Source organism: Arachis duranensis, chromosome 5 (genome assembly GCF_000817695.3).
Source record: "Arachis duranensis cultivar V14167 chromosome 5, aradu.V14167.gnm2.J7QH, whole genome shotgun sequence".
In the NCBI taxonomy this organism is placed as follows: Eukaryota; Viridiplantae; Streptophyta; class Magnoliopsida; order Fabales; family Fabaceae; genus Arachis; species Arachis duranensis.
Window position 1 is genome coordinate 83,981,394 of NC_029776.3, and position 11,820 is coordinate 83,993,213.

Here is an 11,820-nt window from a genome sequence, read left to right on the forward strand (position 1 = left end):
CTAGGCGTCTGGATCCTGAAGCGGAGTAGTACCTGGGTGCATTTTGGGTTTCTGTTTGTATATATGTATATATGTATTTAGCTTGCTCTCCAAGAAACTTGATTATTTTGTTCCTCATAGAGGTTACAGGAGAGTTAGGGAACTTATTTCTGTATTTTGGGTTTTTAGGATACTTATGTTTGTATGTAAATATTCTCTGGCCAGCCTTGGCTTCACAGGTTGAGTCAGGAGCTAGTTTCACTGTATTCTTGACTCTCTTTTCGCTCTTTCGCTTATTTATATCTCTAACCTTTAGGTTTCTTAACACGCAAGTAATTCCGTTTCTTGAGCGTTGCGCTTTTTATTTTACGAATTTTGTTTTACCCATTTTTCAAGGCTCCTAGTTTATCATATTTTTTCTACTATTATATGTATACAATTTATTTTTAGAGGTCGTAGCGCATCGCCACTTCTGTTTTACATCTTAGGTGTAAAGCTCTGTGTGGTAGGGTACAAACTTGATCAGAAAAATAATTTTTTATTAATCTATTTTAATTTAATGACATAATAGAAATATATCGATTAAATAAAAGAATAATGTATTGATATGAGTAAGTTTAATAAACTCCAAGATATAATTTACCTATATTTTAGGCTTTTTCAGTTAAATAAAATAAAATATATATTTATTAGATTGTGAGAATCTAAAATTTATTATGCATATATCATTTACTATAAATCTACTTAATATATTAAAACTGGGTTTTCTCCCAACTACTAAAGGTGACGTGTCGATCTCTCATGCCTCCGTTTTCCCTCCAAAACAAATAAAATTTTTTTCTATTCTAAATTATTTTATTGTAATTATATTATAATTAATACTAAATGAATAATATATAATTATACTAATTTAACAACATATCTTCGAATCAATATTTAATGCATTATTAAAAAATTACCTTAATATAGGTAATTTACATATTTATTTTTGTTTTACTAAAGTCTATATATAGTGTTTTTCTGTGGTACATGAATCTAAATTTGAGAATCAATTCATAATTTTATATTTAGTGTTTTTTTTACTACTTCATAGAATAAGAATGTATTCTTCGTTTTTTATTGAATTTGATCCTTTTAAGGTACAATTTATAATTTTTTATAATATTTTTCATATACTCATTCTATTATATTATTCTTTTGATAATTTTTTATTTGTTGTTACTCTAAGTTATTCTTATCGTCTAATGTTCCAGTTCGATTGTTTTTTGCCACAATCATTTACAATGCATCACATCCATGAAATACCTCATCGAATTGTCTTCACTGATTCGGGTTCCAACTACATGGATGTAAGCGTTCAAAGAAGAGGCAATAGTCTCTACTTTACCGAAGGATGGTTGGATCTACTCACCTATTATGACCAACCCAATGGATGGAATGTGGTTAAAGTTAGATTTCTTATAGGAGGAGCTCGATTTTTGATTAAGGAATTGCATTCACGGAACTTTATAGGGCAAGTTCAAGTTCCATTCCCTCCATGCTTTTTACGTCTGCCCGAAAATCTTCGAAGTGGAGCACATAATGAAATTGAATTCCCTCAGTTTCAGTTCAGTTTTGCTAAATTCGTGACAAATTCAGATATGTAATTTCAACGATTGGTAATATATTTAAATTGGTTCAATATTGTTTAGGTAATTTGGTTTTACTATTAGTATTTTATTTAATTATAATTATAGAATTTTAAATTATTACCTCAATTTATTTATTACGATTATTTTTTGTGGATGTGCTATTTTTAAATAATTTAATAAAATGAAGTAGTGTCAGATATTATTAAGTTTATTTTTATCTTTTATTTTTTTATTTGTATTTTCATTATATTTGACAAAAAATGAACCTACACATATATTAAATCGTTGACCTAAAGACAATTTATTTGTCAATAAAAACATATTTTTATTTATAATTGGAATAAAATTTATTTGTCAATAATCGGTGGATGAAATTACACCCGTGTCATATAATTATAATTGATTAATTGGTATAAAATGAAATTATACCCGTGCTATGAGTAATAATCTAAATAATTATATCTTAACAAAATATAATTTGAAATAATTTATAAACAATTATCTTAACAAAAATAATTATTTAATAATTGATTTAAAAATCAATGCAAAAAATAATTATTAATAATAGTATTATTAACTGGGTAAATAATATAATTTCAAATTATTACTTGAAATATAAAAAATATATGGAAATCTATTGAGTAAATCAATGATTTTGCACCTTAATAATTTGACAATTATTACTCAATTAACCAGTTAATTGAATTAGTAATAACAATTTTCAATTTCAAATTTTGTATATTAAGTAGTTATTAAAAATTGGGTAATAACGATTTATATGGGAAAATCATTGATAAATTCAATTAACCATAAAGAAGATAATATACTAACAGTTTTAGTATATTATTTATGACAAGGGAAATTATTTCTTCAAATTAAATTTTATATAATTATAGTAAGTCTCTAAATCAAAGTAATATAAAACTACTTCATATATAACAATAATATTATACATGTTTATATATCTCTTTTTTTATCTCTTTTTTCAAAATATTGGCATATAATTAATGTAAAAAATATATAATATTAAATTGTTTTGTTATGCATATATATGAATTTATATAATAACCCGTATAATTTATACGTATGGCATAATACATATGTCAAAAATCGTAATAGTCAATTGTTTCAATTATTTTTTATCTACAAGATTTGTACCTTATTCGTATGTAATAGTCAATTGTTTTAATTATTTTTTATCTACAAAATTCGTACCTTATTTATATTTCTTTTTTTCTTTATTATTTTTCATACCTAATGGCTACAAGTTATGATTCTATCAACAGTAGTATTACCTATAGTAGATTATGTAATGAAAATGTTTGGAAAATAAAGTCAAGAATTATAAGGTTATGGAAAATTCCATCCAAATTTGACAAGAGTAAGACAGCTTATCTAGAAATGGTTCTCATGGATGATAAGATAGGTTGATTATTCTACATAATTTCTTCGAGTGATGCTAAGTCCAGTTTATATATATTTACTGTTCACATTTTAACTTTATTTCATGAGTAAACTCTTGGAAGAATCAACCATAGTGCGATTTAATAGAGTTGTAAGTGCTAATAGTCTTCGTTTTTAATTTGTTTTACAGTGTGATAAAATCCATTGTTCAGTGAAGAATTATTTGGCAAAGATGTTTGAGAATGATCTGATCGAGAGGAAAGTTTATGTCTTCTCAAATTTTCTGATTGAGGAATCAAGCGGAATTTATCTTCCGACTACACATGTGTGTAGAATAACTTTTAAGAAGGAGTCACGTATAGTAAATACGATCGATGATCATAACATTCCTGACAATCATTTTAGAGTAAGCACAATATATATGTAATTTTTTATTATACTCATTTTGTTTTTAAAATTTCATTAAGATGCCTTATTCTCTGTAAATTCTGATGTGATAACACTTTCAGCTGATTACTCAGATATGAATAAGGTGAATAACTTTACCAAAAATTTTTTTTGTCAATTTAATTTTTACAAGATTATTTATCCAATTCATGTCTATGAGAAAGGGTATGTGACAACATCAACATTATTAAACCATTCAGCTATTTACAAGATATTGAATTAATTGACAGGATATAATGTACATCTCTTATTAACATTGATGTGTTTATCCCTTATATTTAAATGATATAAAAAACCCCAATTTCAGGTGCACTTTTCTTATAATAAGTAACGTGGACTCTCTTTGAAAAAAAATCTCTTTGGTGCACTATTCTTCGTAGTGGTTGATATGTAGCATTGACCATGGAACAGTGATTGTTTTATGTATAGTTTTAGGATAATTCTAAATTTCTTTTTATTGTTGCTTAAGCTTCTATAAATTTTAAGATTGAGCTACAACTTTTTCAAAATGCACTTTTTTAAATATTTAAACTTGATTGATGAGATTGTTAATTAGATTTTTATCTCTAATGATAACTTTTACTTATTTTTTTATAGAATGCTGATTCACAAGTAGGTGAATTCCAACATGACATTGAGTCTTCGAAATCTATCACACTAATTATGTCTGGACAGAATTCAAGTTCTGTTGATAAAAATTTTGCTGTTGATGAAGCCGGTGATGGAGGTGCTACTATTACCTGGTAAAATTCGTATAATTTTATTCTCTTGACAAATAATTTTATAATTACGTTAATCACATAATTTTATATACAAACATTGATACAGTGTTATTTCATGTATATATTTTGCAGGTATCAAAGGATAGCATTGAATTATTATTCAGTAGGTTTAAATTATTTATTGTTTATTACAAAATTTTCTGCATTAGCATTCTCTATTAATTTGTTCTTCATTTTGAGTTGATTTTTATATTTTCTTACTTCACAGTATACCAACATATAAAACTTTATTGGTAGATTTAAGTATTATTAGATTATTTATGGTCATATTGAGTATATATACCTGATTTATTGAAAAAAGTAAATTAAATAACTATTTTATAATTAATACAATTAACACTATATTAAGAAAAAAACTACGCATACAAATTATTTTTTTATTAATTAAATTATTATAACTAAAATAAAATTTAACATAACAACTTAAAATTATAATTTCAATCTTATCACGTGCATGGCACGGGTGATTAAACTTGTTTATATAAATTATTAGAATAAAACTCTACATCTAAGCAAAATACTTAATTAATTTAACCAAGTTGTTATAATAACTTTTCAAATCACGCACTCCTTCTCCTCTTTCTTGTCTTTCTTCTTCTTCTTTTTCTTCTTCCAAATTTGCGCAGGTTCTTCTTCTTTTCCTCCTTCTTTTTCTCCTCCTTTTTTTTCTTTTTCTTCTTTCAAATTCGCACATGCTTCTTCTTCTTCTTCAACTAGTGTATAACTCGCGCTACGCGTGGGCCATTTGATGATTCAAACATGAAATCTGATAATTACTCTTCTCATAATAATCATTTGTCTTATTTCAAACTGATAAAATAATTTAATGTAAGCAACAGATATACCAAAAATTTCTTTATTCCATCAGGAGACATATAATTATTGGATGAAGTCATCACAAAAAAAATATAAAGTAAAGATTACATAATAAAATTTTAAACTAATTTAAGTCAATAATTAAATTCTAAGATTTGTTTTGTTTAAATTTTGTGTTTTTTATTTTAAAGCCACAAAATGCACTAGTTAATTGTTTTGTTAACAAAAATCATATGGCTGTTACGTGATATCTAACAATTAATTAATTAACATAGAATAATTTAATATTTTATTTTGTTATTTATTTTTAAATCTTACAAAATAAAATTGATTGGATTACGTGAGCACAAAAAAAATACTAAAACATTATGATATAACAAATTATATAATTAGAGACCAAATTAAATTAAAAAAATATTCTCTCCGTTAGTAATTAACATTAAATTTAAAAGAAAGACTTTTAAGGTGCACCAACCAATGAGAGAGAAAGAATCATTTAAAGCATATCAACCAATCAAAAGGCATGTAGGTGCAATTAAAAAAAAGTATGTTTCTTTTCCAAAAAAGAGTATCAGTAATTCAAATTCTCGGCGCCAACAATCATTTTTGCCCCAAAATAAGCTAAACCTGATTCATCTGAACTTGGTGTGCTGCAGCTACTGTTTGGTATCCAATTCAACAATGAAAAGAGGGAGGCTAAAGTATTAATAAATTATCATAGTAAGTATTTCACATATCAAAAATCTCAGATTTTGGCTAAGTTTAATTGTAATTTGCAATGTGCTCTCCTTATTATCTTAACTAACGCTTGTTTAAATGACAATGTATTTGTTGTGTGATAAGGTGAGTATTAAAGTGCTGATTAACTCCTTGTTGGCGCTGAAAAATTTTCATCCTTTGGACATTACTTCTAAAGTGCCCAGCCTAAAGCTTCATCCAGCATGAACAGACCAAGAAAATGGAGCATCTATATTGAAAGCTCTTTCTGCAGTTATGCTTTCAACCCAAGGTATTCTATTATATGCTTTGTGATTTAGTTTATTGTAGTAGACAATGTTGTACCATATGGTTATCTATTCTTCATTTTGATATTAGAAAAACTTTTTTGTTTGTTAATTGACGCCTTTTCCTGGGATATTTCTCTCAAACAATTTTGAATTTTAGTTTCAAAAGAACCATACTTTGCAATGAATGGTTACTTCTTTTGGTAATTGTAGAATGCTTTGTGATCTGTAAATGATGTGTGATTTATTCATATGCTTATATTGTTTTATATTCTGTCTATAAGAAACAAAGAATATTATGGCATGTATTTATTCTAGAAATGTGTTTCTTCATCTGATTTCAAATATAAATTTAAAACCAATCATGAAGATTGGGTCAAATCCATCAAACCCAAATTAGGCCGTGATGTTTTTGAGCGTGTTTTTGCTGCTATTAATAGTTAATGCTACTCATGATAATATAAAAACCTTGTATAAAGTCCAGACTGAGATGCAAGCTGCATTTCAAAGTCTACTAAAGGTACTATAAAATGTGTATTTATTTTTTATTTATATCCATTGTGCTCTGTAGTTAGTGTTATCAATATTAAAGGTTTTAGTGATGTTAATCTTAACTCTATCACAGGAGACAGAAAATAAAATAATGTAGTAAGTTGTTCTTGTTATTTAATTTTTTGAATAAGTGGCATGACTTGTCATGAAATTTCACGATTTATGCTAAAATTACTTAGATCTCTGATTTTTACAACGAAATGATCAAAAAATTTTGGCAAGTCTACTTTCCATCCCATCCAATTAAACACGTCCTGATTTTGGTTAGTTGTCCCTCAGGATGATGGAATACTCGTTATTCCTTCTATAGCAAACTGTCCATTAAAGCTTAATACAAAGTAAGGGTTGTGTTCTGAGTTTTATGTCAGAACTTTTGCATTGTCAAGCATTGCTAGCGTGTCTGGATGTTGTCAAGTAATTTACTATCTTTAGGTGCTAGAGGTGATCTTGTTCCTTTTCTCAGTTTCATTTGTTTTGAAACGTTGCTTGAGCTGCTTGCTAACTTTTATACTGTTTGTTGCAGGTTATAGTTCCATTAGGTTCTCATAATGGTGGTTGTGTTTATGTTTCATTCATCTCATTCCATGGGGCTGATAAATTTCTGCTTGATATGGTGTTGGATATGTATTGAACTCTTCAAGAGCAAGTTAGTGTTGCCTCCTATTCTTTGCCATTACCAGATACTAATGACAACATTGAAACTTCTGAGCTTCTAAAGGAGAAGGTTTGTTCTATCTTGCTACTTTAAGAGCAGCAGCTTGCGTTATATGTGCAAGGTGGATAATATGATATAAGTTGATAAAAGGCGTATTCTTCAGGGAAATGCAGCCTTTAAAGGAAGCTAGTGGAATAAAGCACTCAATTACTACACTGAGGCTATCAAACTGAATGGCATGAATGTGACTTACTACTGTAACCGAGCGGCTGCTTACTTAAAGTTAGCCTGGTATGAGGTTTCTCCTATTTGCCAATTGGTATTTTGTGTATTTCTTTATTTAAACGGTTTCACATGAAATATGCAGTTTTCAGCAAGCAGAAAAAGACTGCAATAATGCAATTTTGATTGATAAGAATGTGAGAAGATAAGCATGTTACAGTAGCATTTTTTACAAATCTTGTTTTCTAAACTTTGATAACCTATTTAAAGTGTTACAGTACCCTCTAACATGTTGAGAACTGCCGGTAACATCCTGTTACCTAATGCACATCTGTCTTTTGCAATTGACAGAGAAGTTTAAATGGACCTGATTTCATTGCTTATATTCTTTTTCTTCATAATGATCATAATGTTCATTTCCATATTCCGATAGTTTCCTGGGATCTTTGAGATTACGAAATTGTTTGTATTCTTTTTCTTGTTAATGCACGTCTGTTAGCTGTGTGTTAACAATCTTAATATTTATACATCTATAAAAAGTATCCATTTTGTCAAGTGTAGCTCATTTTATGTTTTCTACAGAATGTGAAGGCGTATCTAAGATGTGGAGCTGCTAGAGAATCACTACTACGCTATACGGAGGCCCTTGAAGGTGAGTATCAATTTATTTATTTATATATTTTTGAATATAGTCCAAACTTTGTTTATATTCTTAATAATGTTATTCCATTTTCCTTTGCCATTTTTTGTGATGAAATGCAGGTTTCAAGCATGCACAAGTTCTACTATTGAATTTCACGCCTGCTGATAGAAGATTAATAAAAGGATATGTTGTTGCTTCAGATTGACTATTAATTAATAAGACTATGGTTGTAAACTAATAAATTTTTTTAAGACAATTCATGGCTAGGTTTTGGCTAATGATTATTGGTTTTTTCAGGTCAGTTGGGATAGGATGTTAAGAGATTCCAAATTTTAAGGAAAATTATTCTACTAGGAAAATTCTGTCATATCAAATTAAGATTTAAGTGATACATGCCTGAGTTAGTTACTTAAATATCATAAATGTGTCTAAAGGTTGCATAATTAAATAGTCTACACTGGAGCAAAAGAAGTACCTATTTGATGCGATGATTTTGCCTCAGTTTAATGCAAAATTAACACATAGTTAAGCAACTTTCTTGTTGTAAGATGCCCTCTTCAACAAACATTCCTAAAAACTTCTTTGAATACGACATTGTCTATCTCTGTTTGGTTATTAACATCATGGCACAATAGTATCTTCAGTCCTTGCCTATTTGTTACTCTAGATGCTGCGACATAAAGCTGGCCATGAGTAAAAACAGGCTTTCTGAGTAATAAACCAACCTTTGACAATGATTGTCCTTAGCTATTATTTATAGTCATTGCGTAAGATACCATTATAGGAAACTGTCTCCAATGGAACTTGAATGGAATTCGATGATCCAATGGGCTTAGAGTCATCCTAGGAATAAACACCTTCTGACTTTTGTTCTTCCCAACCTTGCTACATGCTTCAATGATGTGTTTCCCAAGCCTAGTGACAACCAAGCGGGTACCATTGCACAATCCTGTAGAATGGTCTATATTCCTCAGTAACATTATAGGGGTTCTAACCTTTAATGTCAACTCATGATTTGAAACTCCTGAACATCTGATTGTGTTTAGGAATTTTGGTGTGTGTATGGATGCCAACAAGTCATTGTTGGATTCTGTTGGGCATGCCTTGTCTGAGCTGTAATATGTTTGTGCTTCAGTAGGGTTTAAGCTCATCATGTAGTTCTCATCAACTATTTGCAATGTTGGCGCTAGTATCGCTCTATCTTCAATATGTTCATCAATATTTTTCTCGCAAAATAGTTCTGGATATGTTTCCTTACAGATTGCCTCTATTGGGTCATCCCAATCCTTAACCAGGATGTCTTCTGGGATTTCAATCCTCTCACCACAATCCCTTGGTGTTCCGTGGCTACCATCACTAATACCTAGTATCCAGTCAGCAAACTCTTTTAACTCGGATGAGTTTGTGTGGGAGTCACCTACTTTCAATCGCATGTTTTTGGTCAATGACAACAACTTGCAACTATCCCATGTGTACGATGAGTTTATAGTGGCGTTAACAATTTCTTATCTAGTCCCTTTAGGAATTACTGGGAGAATCTGTCAAAAGTCACCACCGAAGACCAATGTCTTCCCTCCAAAAGGCTGATCAAGGCTGTTTGGATTGCTGAATCTTAATATATCAAGCATTGTCCTGTCAAGTGCCTCAATACAAAATCTATTCACCATAGGAGCCTCATCCCAAATAATTAGCTTAGTCTTTATTAACAAATCAGCTAATGCGTTGCCCTGTTTTATATTGCATGTTGAGCATTCATCTAAATTGAGTGGGATTGCAAATTGTGAGTGTGCTGTCCGTCCACCAGGTAGTAAAAGAGATGCAATCCCACTTGATGCAACAGTTAGTACAACTTGTGATCTTGATCTCAATGCAGATGCTAATGTCTTCCAAACAAAAGTTTTTCCGGTTCCACCGTAACCATACAAAAAGAATACGCCCCCTTTGCTGCTTTGAACTGCTTGTATGACTTGCTCATACACAACTCTTTGCTCGTCAGTTAGTTGTTGCATGTAAGAAGCATGATCTAAAGCTAGCTGTCTTCTATCATATCGGAGCTCATCACAAATTAGCTTGTTCGTCCCATCAACATACACTTGATTATTAAGTTGACTCATCCGGAATTGGCATCGGTGGAAAATCCCTAAGACTCTTGTTGTAGCTATTCAAAATTTTCTCAATTTCTATTAGTATCAACTCCTTCAACTCATATTCAATAAGGACTAAATCTGTGGCAAGCCTGAAAAAATTAACATGATCGAATAAGTGATTGATCACATTAGAAATATCTTAAAATTATTTATTTTTAGGTTTTTGAGTTTGTTAAACATATTCTTGTTATAAATTTGTATAATAATTATATAGAGTATACTAATTTTTTTTATTAATGATTGAATATTTATTACTAAAAATATATTATTTTAATTTTGTTAACTATTATAATAAGATTAAGTACTTCTCTTCATTTTATGTCCGCAATAATATTTTTTTAAGTTAGAATTTGATTAAATAATTTATTTTATTATAAATTAGCGGAGATACATATTTTTTGTCTGTTCAATGCTTTAAAAATATAATACAATATCTACAATTTTTATTATTATAATTTTAGAAAGTGCTTTTAGAATAAGTTAATTATAAAAAAAACAAAACTAAAAAAATTGTAGATTTAGCATGAGTTTTAAGAACTTGCAATCCCTAATTATAAAGTTCTAGTTCCGCCACTGCCTATAAAAATATTGACACAAATTTATGTGTTTTAGTTTATTATGATGTATTATGGCATATATTTTAACCACTTAAGAGAAGACATAAAATTAACATATACTTGTCAAAAATGCGAATTACTTGAAAAAGCTAAATCATAGATCATGCTTAGCTGACATATTTAATAATATAAAGCACCATTTCAATTGAGATATTTGAATTAACTAATATAGTGGCAATACTGACAATTGTAATATTATAAGAAAAATTTCATTGGTGAACTTAAACCATAAAAATCTTTCTAATGATAATATAACAAAATAACTTTTCTCATGCAAAAAATACTAGATATATGGCTTTAGTTAACATCTTCGTCATCTAATTATCCTAAAATATGGACGTCATGCGATGCTTCGTTCTAGCCTATTATACAAATTGTTTATTTTTTTTCTCCGTGTAAATGTATTAACATCAATGGTCTACTTGTCATAACTTATTATTCCAATGTGACATAGTCAGGGTAACAAAAATATTCACGTATTAAAAAAACTGTCCCACAGTGAGTATAATATACATAATTGGAGTAAAATAAATTTCATGCTACCTGAATTGTCTAGAAGTGTTTCCTGCCTATGAAGTATGTCATCACATAATAGAGTCCATGTCTTTTGCCAAACATGTTCTGGTGTATCCATCGAATTTAAAAATAAAAGTATCGCAAAGAGTTTTCTCAAATATGTTCCTAAACCCCATTGGTTGGCTTCCTCGATTACCTCAATATATTCCTTATCATCTTCTAAAAGGCTACGTGCATAACAAGCGTCTTTGAAAGTAGCATAGACCACATCATCTATAGTCCTGATATCCTCAAAAGAAGTTGGTCCCTTGACGAAATTGAGTAGAAGCCTTAAGTAATATCTTTCACCTGATCCTGGAAGCACATAGAAAATTCTTCCAATCACAAAATATGTTTTTCGGGGCA

At 29.2% G+C, this 11,820-nt stretch overlaps 2 protein-coding genes across 2 annotated transcripts; both read right to left on the minus strand.

Annotated features, from left to right (window-relative positions):
* Positions 1-8,878: 8,878 nt before the first annotated feature.
* On the minus strand, positions 8,879-9,568 carry LOC127747656 (uncharacterized). The gene has a single exon (XM_052261777.1). It carries the CDS (start codon positions 9,566-9,568, stop codon positions 8,879-8,881), a length of 690 nt encoding a protein of 229 aa, XP_052117737.1.
* Positions 9,569-9,676: 108 nt separating this feature from the next.
* On the minus strand, positions 9,677-10,249 carry LOC107489879 (uncharacterized). Its single transcript, XM_016110648.1, has one exon. The coding sequence runs from the start codon at positions 10,247-10,249 to the stop codon at positions 9,677-9,679; it is 573 nt and encodes a 190-aa protein (XP_015966134.1).
* Between the last annotated feature and the right edge of the window lie 1,571 nt (positions 10,250-11,820).